The 15,497-nt window shown below is 43.7% G+C and overlaps 1 protein-coding gene across 1 annotated transcript in view; it reads right to left on the minus strand.

The window, feature by feature from the left end:
- The window catches only part of GTF2F2 (general transcription factor IIF subunit 2), a 247,215-nt gene that overhangs the window by 113,978 nt on the left and 117,740 nt on the right, over positions 1 to 15,497 (minus strand). The window contains exon 6 of the mRNA XM_044286548.1: positions 7,492 to 7,573. Coding sequence (XP_044142483.1) covers positions 7,492 to 7,573 — 82 coding nt within the window. The remainder of the gene's footprint in view (positions 1 to 7,491; positions 7,574 to 15,497) is intronic.

Consider the following 15,497-nt stretch of genomic DNA (forward strand, 5'->3'; position numbering starts at 1 on the left):
ATAGTAAATACAGCAGTGTACTGATATGTGAGGTACGAGGTATAATAGACGCAGTGTGTATAGATTTATAGTATATACGGTAGTGTAATATGTGAGGTACGAGGTATAATAGATGCAGTGTGTACAGGTATAGAGTAAATACAGCAGTGTATTGATGTGAGGTATGAGGTATAAATTACAGGTCGTACCTCATATTAGTCCACTGCTGTATATACTATATATCTGTACACACTGCATCTATTATACCTCGTACCTCACATATCAGTACACTGCTGTATATACTATATACCTGTACACACTGCATAAATTATACCCCGTACCTCACATATCAGTACACTGCTGTATATACTATATACCTGTACACACTACATCTATTATACCTCGTACCTCACATAACAGTACACTGCTGTATACTCTATACATCTGTACACACTGCATATATTATACCTATTTTGTGTGCCAGGGCTGTTTTGTAATCCCAATCCGGCCCTGAAGGCATAAATTATAAAACGCAGCAGCAAGAATAGTTCATGGAACAAAGAGAGGCCTGGAATGGGTAGTGGGAGGGGCTATAAACGGGGAATGGGGGCCCAATTTCGATTCTTGCTATGGGGCCCAGTGATTTCTATGTACGCCCCTGCCATCTTCTATGATAAAGCCTGCTGAGCTGTGTATCTAAACCCTTATGCACACAACCATATTCATTTTGCAGTCTGCGAGACGAAGATCCGCTAAACAAGGATACTGCAGTCCCATTGATTTCAGGTCAGCATTATGAGGACCAGAATAGGACATGTTCTATTTTTTGCAGAACTGACATACAGATGTGGAAAACACATGTGCACAGTGTGCTTTCCACATACTTATATCAGTACAGCAAAAGATAGAACATGTCTTATTCTGGTCCTCATAATGCAGATCTAAAACCCATAGAAATCAATGGCTGTGGGAAAAAATGCACATCTCACACAGGCAGTATCCTTATTTAGCAGATCTGCTACTTGGGGAAAGCAGAACGGATACAGTCCTGTGCTTGAGGCCTAAGCCTATCTTTTTTTAGTCCTGACTGCTGAAGATAAGACCATGATCAGCCTGAGAAACACGGTCCGCGTGTCGCCACATCTCCCAGGCCGACCACACTCTGCCATGACGGAACTGACGATATGACAGTAATGTGTATGATACAGCCAGTCTCTTATCTGGTCAGGGAGCCGAGGTTGGCCTGGAAATTGTGGCTAACACATGGACAGACATGGATTCCTGGACCGATCACAGTAGTCTGCATGATCCCTATCACTCATACTGAGCCCCCATAACAGTGACACCTCGAGCGCCCCCATAACAGTGACACCTCGAGCGCCCCCATAACAGTGACACCTCGAGCGCCCCCATAACAGTGACACCTCGAGCGCCCCCATAACAGTGACACCTCGAGCGCCCCCATAACAGTGACACCTCGAGCGCCCCATAACAGTGACACCTAGAGCGCCCCATAACAGTGACACCTAGAGCGCCCCATAACAGTGACACCTAGAGCGCCCCCATAACAGTGACACCTAGAGCGCCCCCATAACAGTGACACCTAGAGCGCCCCCATAACAGTGACACCTAGAGCGCCCCTATAACAGTGACATCCACAGTGCCCCCATAACAGTAACATCCACAATGCCCCAATAAGTGACATCTAGAGCGCCTCCATAACAGTGATTTCCAAAGTACCCCCAAGTGCCCCCATGTGCCATCCACAGTGCCCCCATGTGCCATCCATAGTGCCCCTAATGACTTCCAGTGCCCATGTGCCATCCATAGTGCCCCTAATGACTTCCAGTGCCCATGTGCCATCCATAGTGCCCCTAATGACTTCCAGTGCCCATGTGCCATCCATAGTGCCCCTAATGACTTCCAGTGCCCATGTGCCATAGTGCCCCTAATGACTTCCAGTGCCTATGTGCCATCCATAGTGCCCCTAATGATTTCCAGTGCCCATGTGCCATCCATAGTGCCCTTAATGACTTCCAGTGCCCATGTGCCATCCATAGTGCCCCTAATGACTTCCACTGTGCCCATAAAGTGCCTATTTGCCATCCATAGTGCCCCCATGTGCCATCCACAGCTCCCCAATGACCTCCACAGCATAGCAATCAGCCTCTGTGGCTGATCGCTATGCTGTCACTCATGTACAGCGCTTACATAGCGCTGTACATGAGTCAGTACAGGCTTCACATAGAAGCCTGTACACTCAGAAGACGTCCGGCGGTCCCGGCGAATGCGCAACAATATGCAAACAACGGGACAGAGGAAGGCCGGCAGGGGGCGGTGACGTCAGTGATGATGTTAAGTCTTCTGCCTCAGGCAGGAAAAGAAAAAGACGGCACTGGACTGGAAGACTTCACAACACTTTAGGAGTGGTCACGTGACCGTTAATAGGATCATAGGATATGCTGCGCTGTGGAGGGTAAGTATTGGTGTAATAGCCTTTCCTCCACAGGTTATGAAGATGGTCAATTTTCAAGTTGGGGGCGGAGAACCCCTTTAAGGCTCCCATAGGAATACATTGAGAAACTGGCTTCTTGTTCACACATAAGAGGTTTTCTACTTGCAAAGTGAGATAGTTGGTCACATGACACACTTGAGGATTAGAAGGGAGGTTATAACTCACAAATACACTCACCAGTGAGAAGTTTGCCTTCACTACATATTATATCATGCACAGGGGCATAGCTAAAAGCTCATGGGCCCTGGTGCAAGAGTTCAGCTTGGGCCCCCGTCCCTCAGTGCTTGTTGGCAAGGGGCAGTGGAGCACATAGCCTTCCTGCTGCCTGAGGAAAACATTGAAAGGGCACCCGTCATGCCAAATTCTTGACCTAACCCCTTCCCTCCAGCCAGAGGTGTAAATTGACCAGCATGCACTTTCTATAATGCCAGTGTCTTATGTGGCACAAGGGTCTTTGGGCCCCCTCAGGCTCCTGGGCCTGGTAGAGACTGCTACCTCTGCACCCCCTATAGCTACGCCCCTGATCATGCACCTTTCTAACACATCAGAGAAAAAAAAATCTTTGTGCGAGAGCTTCGTTAAGGTTGGCTTTCCATGTTCAGGTGTTTTTTTTTTTATAAAGTTGCTTGGGATTCTATGCTGACCAATTTGTCACGCAGTAAATGGTTAAGGCCTCATTCACACGACCGTGCCATTTTTTGCGGTCCGCAAACTGCAGATCCGCAAAAAAACGGAAGCCGCCTGTGTGCCCTCCGCAATATGCGGAACGGGCAGCCCATTGTAGAAATGCTTATTCTTTTCCCCAAAACAGACAAGAATAGGACATTTTTTTTTTTTTTTTGCGGGGCCTCGGAACGGTGCAACGGATGCGGACAGCACACGGAGTGCTGTCCGCATCTTTTGCGGCCCCATTGAAGTGAATGGGTCCGCATCCAAGCAGGCTTGGATGCGGACCAAAACAACGGTCATGTGCACGAGGCCAAATACAAAGCATACAACTAATTAAAACATTATTTACTGTAGAAATCAAACTTGTAGCAAAAATAAAAAGCTAATAATGCATAAATTAACTCACAAATGCGTCAATTGCACAGACACTAGGAACGCTAGCTTTCTCCTCCTAGCTCATGACAATTATGTAATAAAGGCACTGAAAAGGTGTTTCAAACTCTTGCACTGCATATATTTTCCTAGTCTGTGCAGATCTTGTTAAGTAGAAGAATCCCCATGGGGTTAATTAGCAGAATTTCATAACATTTCCACATTATGGTGCTCACACGTTGTACAGCTGCCTCATCCGATGTAGGGGTACTCTCATACAAAGAAAGATCTAAGCCAGAGCGGTGGTCATTAACCCCTTCAGGACCTTGCCATTTTTCAACCTTAAGGACCAGGCCATTGCAAATCTGACATGTGTCACTGTATGTGGTGATAACTTTAAAACCCTTTTACTTATACAAGCCATTCTGAGATGGTTTTCTCGTCACTTATTGTACTTCATGACAGTGGTAAATTTGAGTCAAAATATTTCATTTTTATTTATAAAAAATATCAAATTTACCAAAAATTTTGAAAAATTTGCAACTTTCCAAATGTCAATTTCTAGACTTTTAAAATAAATAGTAATACCTCCTAAATTAGTTATTACTTAACATTTTCCGAGTCTACTTTGTTCGGGTCATTTTGTAAATGACATTTTTTGTTTTTGGAAGGGTTATAGGGGTTAATTGAGGCGGATCACGGCGCGCAGTAAGAGGGGCCAAGTATGGGATATGGCCGCCACATGCAGGCTACGTTTGTATTCAGGCATATTAACTATATTCTATAAAACTGGTTTGGGGGTAGTGGTACCACGTACAGGGGCAGGGGAGCTGGCGTTAGTGTGAATGGTGGTCCCTCTTGTCCTTGTACTTAACCACCAGCATCTTCTCACGGAGAAGAGCCCTACTTTTATCCATTCTCAGTGGTTGCCCTACCAGGGATCTAGGGATGCCTCTCTGATTTTTGCTCACTGTACCTCTGGCAGTTAGGGACATGAATAGGGGGTATGCTGGTATAATAGTTATCCACATAGAGGTGGTAACCCTTATCCAGCAGTGGGTGCAGTAAGTCCCACACTATCTTTCCACTAACTCCTAGGACAGGAGGCATTCTGGGTGTTCTATTCGGGAATCTTTCCCTTCGTAAATACGGAACTTGTGGGTGTACCTGGAGCTACTGTCAAAGTTTGTATATCCTTATGCCATACCTTGCCCGTTTGCTAGGCAGGTACTGGCGGAATCTAACCCTGCCTTTGAAAAGTAATAGGGACTCATCTACACAGACATTTTTCTCTGGGTTGTACACCTCAGCAAACCTGGTGTTAATGTGGTCAAGGACAGGCCTAACCTTGAACAGATGGTCAAGTGTTGGGTCGTTATGGGGTGGGCACTGCACATTGTTGTTTTAGTGTAGGAATTTCCTAATTGGCTCAAATCGTTTCCAGGTCCTGGTCTTCCTGTAAATTGGAGGCTGGTAGAAAATGTCCGAACTCCAATATTGTCTAACGCTTAACTTCTTTAGGGCTGTTTCACACGAGCGGATGCCGTGCGTGGCATCCGCTCCGTGAAAGAGTGCCAAGACCCGATGCAGACAGCAGAGGCACGGAGCATTATCAGTCATGTTAATGCTCCGTGCCTCTGCAGTCTGCATCGGGTCTTGGCACTCTTTCACGGAGCGGATGCCACGCACGGCATCCGCTCGTGTGAAACAGCCCTTACAGGGAGTCCAACCTAGGGGTCTTTATGTACGGTGATGTAGGGTTCTGAGCAATGAATTGTTGGGTGTATAAATTGGTTTGGGCCACCATTACACTTACAAAATCTTCAGAGAAGAAGATTTAGAAATAATCCGCTGCTACCCTTAGGAACCCTCTAGAGGGCCCCTATCACAGGAGGATGATAAAGGGGTGGAGGAGTACAGGAAAGTTGCATCCTCAGTATCAGAGGCAAGGACGGCGTATGCCTCTTCAGCTGAGTAAACTCATTGGGATGGACGGGTCATTTTTATTTTATTGGGGTGTGACGTGTGAAATGTGTAAATCTTTATTTATTGTGAGGGGTGTGTATGTTGTGTTTTCAGACGTGAAGGGGCTTGTAATAAATTTGAAATACAGAGAAAAAAAAAAAAAAAGAGTAGAAAAAAAAATATATATATATATAATGGCACATATGGAAAAAAAAAAAAAAAAAAAAAAAAAAAATCTGCACAAAAAAAATTAGCCCAGGTGCTGAACAGTGAAGCATGGACTGAAAAAAATAAATAAAAAAAAATCACTGCAGCAGATGTTCCAGATGTTGTGCTCTTCTTCTTTACAGGTATCAGTAAAAGCTCTGGTGGTGAACCACAAGTTCCAGCAGATACAGCTCAGAGGGGCACAGGTCCACTCTGCATGCAGTCTCCAGCTAGAATGGCTGCATGCAGAGGGATTCTTCCTGTTCCCTCTGATGCTGTAGCGCTGCCATTGGCTGGAGCATAGTTCCAGCCAATCGCAGCGCTGGCAGGGAACGTCAAACACTGGAGTCCCCTCCCTCGGGGGAGACAGGTGCTGACTAGTTCAGCAGCGGTCAACTCCACATGACACCCCCCGGCCTCCCTGCAGCTCCATACTGCTTCCGGCACGGTGATGTGCTGGTCTTCATTGACCGGCCAATCGCAGCGCTTGGAACTGCAGGGGGGCAGAAATACACGATGCTGCCCTTACCCGGCATGGATGCCTCCCAGTAAGAGCAGCTTTTGCGCTCCGGTTCCCCGTGATTCTGCCCCAGAACCCGGCGGTCCTTGCGCCGTACATGTACGGCGCTGGTCCTTAAGTCACATTCAGCTGTGCCGTATATGTACGGCGCGGGTCCGCTACTGGTTAAAGGATTCTGTCAGCTAGTTTTAGCCTATAGAGCCGTTTACATGTGCTAATAGATTGCCACTAGCACGTCAACAATATACCTTTTCCATAGCGGTGAGTGCTTTTATTTAGTCAGAAAAACGATTTTATATATTCGCAAATGAGGCATGTAAGGAGCCCAAGGGCTGTTACCAACGTTTCAGGAAGCCCAGCCACACCCAATGTGAAGGTGCCCAGCACCACTCTGCATCCTCCAAATCTCCTTCTTGATACCCCGACAACGTCAGTTGAAGCGTCATAATCTCATGCATGCGCAAGTATGCCGCATGTCATCGCTGGCATGGGGTTCCTTCCCTGTGCTGGCATCAGCCTCAGGGCACAAAATGCACATGCGCCAGCTGTCATGTGCAAGATTAGGCAGCTTAAAAGCATAGCGCCATACATAGTATAGTGGCTGTGCTTGGTGTTGCAGCTGCTCCTAGGCTACATGACACATGAACGTGCCGTCACTGGCCTAGGGAAAGCTGGAGAAGGCCGCTCCACTCACAGCTGATCGGCTAGGTCATAAGTATACAAATCTCGGAAAACCCGAGAATGCTGGAAAGCAGAGATCTAGCAGGCTGTTCCCTGCCGGATACTAAGCACTAGTATGAAACTACCCTTACCCTCCCAGTTGTTGGCGTTAGGTTGCTATAATAACATATCTGCAGTAAGTTAGGATGGCGGTACTTTACATGCAATGCAGGCAAAATATTCACTTATACCCTCTACAAAATTCCCTCTACTCCCAGAAACATATATCATTAAACTTCATTTCACATAAAAAAAAAAAAATATGCACATTTTAAAATCCAAATATAGGAAAGAAGTTTTTTTTTTTTTTTTACAGTTTTATGAAGCAGTTATTATCAGACAACTGAGAAATCATTTGCTTGGACAGGAAACACATCATTACTAGCAGCAGTAAGTGGGATTATTCTAACATTTCCAGCAGGGTGGAGGATCCGGCACCATAGGGCACACAACAAATAGATGGTAATGCCAAGTACATTGTTTATATCTGAACTGAAGAAATACCCAGAAATGTAACCAAAACGTCCCTACAAATCGGGCTTACCTCTTCATCTGCATGTAATGGTCATTGGCTGCTGGTCGGCATTCGGCACGCTGCACAACTATACCCTCAATGGCCAGTTTGTCTGTGAAAGATGAAAAGAAAGTCAGGAGCAAATCTTGACTAAATAACAACTTAAAGGGCTCGTCTCACGGAAAATATTCTAAGTTTTGTAGAATCTGGACGCTTTTGTAACTGCATATAATTAAAAATGTGGGACAGCCACAAGCTATTCAATCAAGTTTATCTGTATAGCGCCACCTGCTGTTATTTTCCTTATTTCTCTTTGCATCACACTCAGGTGGTTGCACATGCTCCGTTCCATCCTTCAACTGCCACCAACTTTTGTTCTAAGCAGTGAGGGTTACAGGGAGACAGCTACAGCAGAAAGGACACTCCTCCCAAGAAAGGACACGCCACTCGAGCGGTCAGCTGGATATAAATCTAGCAGAGCAATGAATGGGGAGATCTCGGGATCCATGTAAAGAACAGGGCTGGTTCTAGCTTTGTTAGAAAGAGATTGTCATGTGCTCTGGCAACAAAGAAACTCATTACAGCCATTTCCTAAGGAAGCACTCTACACACTATGATGTCCACCAGGGTCAGCAACAGATCATGTACACATTTTCAGGACTGGAACATACAATTGAAGCCCATGAGTGCCATTTCACTTTTATTACTGTTTTACGACCACAAAGCACAATTTATTAGGAATTTCCAAGACACCTAAGGCTACTTTCACACTAGCGTTTTTTGCGGATCCGTCATGGATCTGCAAAAACTCTTCCGTTACAATAATACAACCACATGCATCCGCCATTAACGGATCCGGCTGTATTACGTCTTTATATAGCCAAGACGGATCAGTCATGAACACAATTGAAAGTCAATGGGGGACGGATCCATTTTCTATTATGTCAGAGAAAACGGATCCATCCTCATTCACTTACATTGTGTGTCAGGACGGATCAGTCTTAAATACGTTGCTTGCAGCGTTATTCTGTCCGCAACCATACGGAACGGAATGCATTTTGGTGTGTTCCGTTTCGTTCAGTTCTGTCCCCATTGACAATGAATGGGGACAAAACCGAAGCTTTTTCTTCCGCTAATGAGATCCTATGACGGATCTCAATAGCGGAATTGAAAGCAGATGTAAAACTAGCCTAATGCAAACTTCTAATAAAAAATAAACAAACATTACATATAGAAAAGACAAATGCAAAATAAAATGCCAGCAATTCCATCAAAAGTCTGTTGGCAATGGGCTTTACACATTAAAGGGGTTCTCCAGGAATTTTACAAAAAGGTAAATATTAATTTATTTTAAATATTTTCCCAAATACCTTTCATTAGTTATAATGGCTCGTTTTCTAGGTAGCAATTAGAGATGAGCGAATTTCAGGTTATGAAATTCGTTCACGCTTTGTTTACTGGTAAAAAGTTAATTGCGTTATGGATTCCTTTACCATGGACCATAACGCAATTCAATAACGGAATGCCTTTAGAGGAATTCCGTTATTCATTCCGTCATAATAGAAGTCTATGGGCGTCTAGTTTCCGTTATGCAAGAGAGGACTTCCCTGCATAACGGAAACGGATCCATTATGCAGTCCATAGACTTCTATTATGACGGAACGAATAACAATTTCTCTAAAGGCATTCCGTTATTCCATTATGTATTCAGTCATAGAATTGCGTTATGGTCCGTGGTAAAGGAATCCATAACGTAATTAACCTTTTACCAGTAAAAAAAAGCGTGAACAAATTTCAAAATATGAAATTCGCTCATCTCTAGTAGGAATCATTAGGAGAAATAAAATGTCAGCCGTCCTATTAGTACACACAAAACCTGTCCTAATCACACAGGAGGACAAGTTACTTCACAACACTGAGGTAAAGAGCTGCCTCATCCCCCTCTCTGCTCTGCTTTTCAGGGTGATCCCAAAAACAGCTGAAAGGAACTTCAACTGAATCTCTGTAGGAATTGAGTTCATGAGGAGACATGAAGTACAGAGGAGGTGGGGGTGTGGATAATGAGCAGCAGCACTTGTATGCAGTCTCCATTACCACAGCCCCATATTACCATAGTCTGCCCTGTCATGTCCATACTCTCATGTCTCCTCATGAATTCTATTCCCAGAGATTCAGTTGAAGATCTTATTATCTATATTCAGGATTTATAATCCCTAACAAGTAAAATAACAAGTAAAAGAAGATAATGAGGCAGATCTTTGGCTCAGAATTCAGAAGTGACAGGTTTTGAGTGTACTAATAGGACGGCAGCCATTTTATTTACCCTGATGATTGCTCCCTAGACAGAGGTTATGGACACCTTCAGGGGCAATTTGGTTTATTATTACAAGATACTCATTTTCAGATAAAAAAAATATATATATACTTTTCAATTGTTCTTAACAACTTTCAACAGTTTTTGTCCTACAGAGTAAAGTTTCAGCCTATCTGCAGAGTATCTTAGTTTCAAATTCAGACTGAACCCCAGAGGAATTTAGCATAGCCACTAAAATAATTCTGTATAGCGCCACCTGATGTATGGTATTTTCCTTATTTTTTTTGTCTGTCTCACTGCTTAAATTAAACTGCCATCAGCAATATCTTGTTAGAAGCTGTGGCACTTAAAGGAAGAGAACTGCAGTAGAAAGGACACTCCCCTATCTAGCAGAGCAATTGGAGCAGTGATTGAGGAGATCTCTGCATCCACCTGCTGTACAGGGCTGGTCTAGCTTTGTTAGCACTTATTGTCATGTACTATATGAGGTCTGATTTTTATTTTTTACATCAATCAAGGCATAACTCCTTCAATTTTAAATGTCCCTGTGACCCTTATTAAATTGCTTGGTTACTTTCTTGTCTTAACTCGGTCTTTTTCTTAAAACCATTGTTATAGCAGCTGCAGCGCAAGGTGAGTGCTGGAGTAAAGTTAAAGGAGTTAACCAGGAAAATATATTTATGAGTTACCCTCAGGATAGGTCATCCATATCAGATCTGCGGGGATGTGACACCCAGGATCCCCATCGATCAGCTGTTATTAGAGGCCTTGAGCGCTGCAGCCTCTTCCGAGGCCAGTGACATCGACGTACATCGGTTACCTGGCCTAGTTGCAGCTCAGCCCCATTCAAGTCAATGGGGCTGTGCTGCAACAACAAGCACTGTCACTATGCGATGTATGGCGCTGTCCTTGGAAAGCTGCTGGGAGCTTGGGCAAGTACAGCGGATCCCTGAACCAGCTGATTTACGAGGGTGCTGGGGCTTGGACCCCTGCTGATGTAATAATGTTGATCTATCCTGGGGATAGGTCATCATTTTCATTCCCTGGATAACCCCTTTAAGGCTGATCAGGCAACATAAAACGTGGTCATAGATTCCCTTTACCACATGTAAATTTCTTTTAACCTGTAGGGAATTGGTCACAGCAACAAAAACCAGCTAAGGCTACTTTCACACTTGCGCTTGATCGGATCCATTCTGAACGGATCCGATCATATTAATGCAGACTGAGGCTCCGTTCAGTACGGATCCGTCTGCATTAATAACTTAGAAAAATTTCTAAGTGCGAGAGTAGCCTGAGCGGATCCGTTCAGACTTTCAATGTAAAGTCAATGGGGGGCGGATCCGCTTGAAGATTGAGCCATATGGTGTCATCTTCAAGCGGATCCGTTCCCATTGACTTACATTGTAAGTCTGGACGGATCCGCACGCCTCCGCACGGCCAGGCGGACAGCTGAACGCTGCAAGCAGCGTTCAGCTGTCCGCCTGGCCGTGCGGAGGAGGCTGAACGCCGCCAGACTGATGCAGTCTGAGCGGATCCGCTCCATTCAGACTGCATCAGGGCTGGACGGAGGCGTTCGGGTCCGCTCGTGAGCTCCTTCAAACGGAGCTCACGAGCGGACAGCAGAACGCTAGTGTGAAAGTAGCCTAAAATTTCAAAAACATGTTAGTCATTTTTCTGGGAGAAATTCACTAACATGAGAAACGTTAGAGAAACCTGTACTTATCTGTCAGGGGAGGGCTCATAAAGGATGACTTTCCTGAAGAGCCTAGCAATTGAACTGCACAAAATTCTAACATATCCATTTATTACAGTTCTGAGCTCATTTGCCGCAGCTTTCTCTGCTCTGGATAATCTGGATAATTACTGCCAGGCTGGAAATAATTATATCATAGAAAGCAGATAACATAAAACAAAATTAAAAGCTAAAAATCATAACATGGATTCTGAAATCCCCAACAGTTAAAGCACCACAAAAAAAATAAGACCTTGCATTTCACAACTAAAGGGAATGTATAATCAGAAAATGATATATTATTTAAATCAGGTTTTTACAATAAACATTTTAAAACAAAATTCGTTTTTTTTTTTTTTTTTTTTACTATTCACATAAAAAAGAAATCCTGCTATTTTCACAATGGTCACTAGAGCGTCACAGCATGAGGACGTTTCCTTTTCTCTGTAGCTCACTTGTCAGTTTTGCTGTATGTACAGGCACAGGCTCAGGGGAGATAATGGCTGCTCTAGCATACTACAGGAAGCGCACAGATAAGGCTCTGTGGGCAGCTCCCAGGTCTCTGGTGGACATCATCTTTCCAGGCAGGTCAGCAACTATTTTTGCAGACTGAATCGCTGGGCAGACATTTACAAACTACATCCCAAAAGCTGAGCAATGTCTCACCTCATCTGGAAAGCTAAGGGAGAAACCAGAAATAATGGGATAGTCTCCAATCCAGTCTCTCAGATAGTGTCACATGCTGGTGTGCAGTATTCAATATCTCAGCATATCTTCTTGGCAAGTCCTCAAGATTAGGATGTACACGTACAAGTCTCCAAAAGACCTAAATAAAACCTTAGCTCAGTCTTCTAGTCTTTGCAGGTAGAAAAGCCATTTAAATGCCGCCTAGCTGCTCCTGAGTCCTGTGTCCGCTACACACAAAAAGTGACTTTTCTTATAGGAGTGAGTATATAGGATGAACTATCAGTCACCCTGTCTGGGCGGAAAGCGGGTTGGTGGGGTAGGACTTACAGGCCCTCTCTAGAAGTCAGAACTTTAATAGCGTTTAACTTGAAAATGCAGAATCAACTACTAAAAAACAATCTTTTCCCAGGCTCGGCATTTCCCCTCTTTAACATGCTGCCTATATATACCAGAAACACCACCAATCAGCTGCACCAGAAGTAGGCAATGAAACTACACAGCTCTGTCCATTGCGTGGTGCACAGAGCTGGTTAATGTAGCACTGCTCCTCTTCAATTCAATTGTAGATGCACCGCAGTAACCACCTCTGTCCACTACACAATGGATGGCGCTGTAGTCCCAGAGCCAGCGTTAGGCCAGTACCACCGAATGGTGGGAGCGGGGAGTGTTGGACCCCTAATTAGAAATTGTTGGCCTGTCATAGGGATAGCTCATCAATATAAATTAATAGACAATCCTTTAAAGAGCCATTTTAAAAGCTATCATGGATTCATGCTTAGGGAGAATGGCTTTACAGTCATACTATGTATAAATATATCAGGGGTCAGTACAGAGATCTATCCCAGTCATCTATTTATCCCCAGAACTGTACTGTGATGAGGGGACATCCTCTGCGTCTGGAGGAAAGAAGGTTTGTACACAAACATAGAAGAGGATACTTTACGGTAAGAGTAGTGAGACTATGGGACTCTCTGCCTGAGGAGGTGGTGATGGTGAGTACAATAAAGGAATTCAAGAGGGGCCTGAAAGTATTTCTGGAGTGTAATAATATTACAGGCTATAGCTACTAGAGAGGGGCCGTTGATCCAGGGAGTTATTCTGATTGCCTGATGATTCCTCCCCCCCCCCCCCCCTTAAGTGGGGAAAATTGGCTTCTACCTGAGAGTTTTTTTTTTTTTTTTGCCTTCCTCTGGATCAACTTGCAGGATAACAGGCCGAACTGGATGGACAAAATGTTTTTTTTTCGGCCTTCTATACTATGTTACATCCTCATTACAAAAGATGCTCTGCGCTGACCCTCCAAACCTTATCATAGCTTCCAGACCACAGTCTATGCCCATCTGCCCTGCAGCATGTATTCAAGGAAAACAAAGGACCGATCTCCTCCACAGTATGGGAAGAAGCGATTGATAATACCCCATACTGACTCATTGTTTGACGGCAGCAGAGGCTGTTTACACTGCACGATCTGCCAGCAAACGATAATTTATGTCCCTACACAAACGATCCAATTACCCGACGAACTAGCATTTTACTCGTTCATCAGGTAATAGGCGGCACCTTTACACCGCGAGATTAGTGATTATCTGGCGGATTCTCAGCCCAGGTAAAGGGCCCTTAATTCACTTCAATTGGGCTACAAATTCCCTGGACAGCGGGTGGTTAAACTGCATTTTTGCAAGGGTCACGGATGTCACATTTCCACCGATCAGAATGTTACGCCATATCCAAGCGCTAGGACATTTGGCCGTAATACCACTTTAAACATAAACAGTAAGTAAACACACTTCTATAGTGCAATACAGCATCAGATTTTTCAGATTGCCTGGACTTGTGAAACTACGGACGGAAATGTTTCACTTAATGGGTTTAGAATAGAAAACAGATTTTACAAACTTTGTTAACCCTTTAGGTGTTCCACAAGAATTAAAGGAAAATGGAGATTACATTTCAAAATTTCACTTTTTTTGGCAGATTTTCCATTTTATTACATTTTTTTCTTTAACACATTGAGGGTTAACAGCCAAACAAAACTCAATATTTATTACCCTGATTTACAGTTTACAGAAACACCCCACATGTGGTCGTAAACTGATGTAAGGGCGCACGGCAGGGCGCCCTTACATCAACACCACATGGTTTTTGGAAGGCAGATTTTGCTAGACTGGTTTTAGATGCCATGTCCCATTTAAAGCCCCCCGATGCACCCCTACAGTAGAAACTCCCAAAAAGTGACCCTATTTTGGAAACTAGGGGATAAGGTGACCGTTTTATTGGTACTATTTTGGGGTACATATGATTTTTAATTGCTGTATATATTGTTTTTTGTGAGGCAAGGTAACAAAAAATTGCTGTTTTACAAGATTCATCCGACAGCGTAGATCATGTGCTATTTTTATAGAGCAGGTTGTTACGGACGCAGTGATATCAAATATGTTTTTGTTTGTTTGTTTCAGTTTTACATAATAAGGCATTTTTGAAAAAGAAATTATGTTTTTGTGTGTCCATTTTCTGAACGCCATATGTTTTTTGTTTTTCTACCGATCGTCTTGTGCAGGGGCTCGTTTTTTGCAGAAAAAGGTGAGTTTTTTTATTGGTACTTTTGGGTACATATGATTTTTTAATCATTCATTATTACACTTTATGGGGCAAGGTGACCCAAAAATTGGCTGTTTTGGAACAGCGTTCATCTGATGGGTTAGGCCATGTGACAGTTTTATAGAGCAGATCGTTACGGACGTGGCAATACCCAATATGTATATTTTTTCTTATTTATTTAAGGTTTTACACAATAATAGCATTTCTGAGACCCAAAAAATTATGTTTTAGTGTCTCCATAGTCTAAGAGCCATAGCTTTTTTTTATTTTTTGGGCGTTTGTCTTAAATAGGGGCTCATTTTTTGCGGAATGAGGTAACGGTTTGATTGGTACTATTTTGGGGTGTATACACCTTTCTGATCGTTTAGTGTTGCACTTTTTGTGATGTAAGGTGACAAAAATGGCTTTTTTTACACAGTTTTTATTTTTTATGGTGTATATTGGACGGGGTTGATCATGTGATATATTTATAGAGATGGTCGTTACGGACGCGGTGATACCTAATGTGTGTTTTTTTGTTTTGTTTTGACATTTTTATTTATTTATTTTAACTTTTATTATTATTTTTTTTTTTTCATCAGTTCCCTCTTGGATCTTGAAAATCCAGTGGAGCTGATGGCAGAGGCAGGGCTCACGATGGTGGTGGGGGGGTTGGAGGCGCACAGGAAGGGGGCACAGATCGGGGGGCTTCAGGGCACATTA

Source organism: Bufo gargarizans, chromosome 3 (genome assembly GCF_014858855.1).
Source record: "Bufo gargarizans isolate SCDJY-AF-19 chromosome 3, ASM1485885v1, whole genome shotgun sequence".
NCBI lineage: Eukaryota > Metazoa > Chordata > Amphibia > Anura > Bufonidae > Bufo > Bufo gargarizans.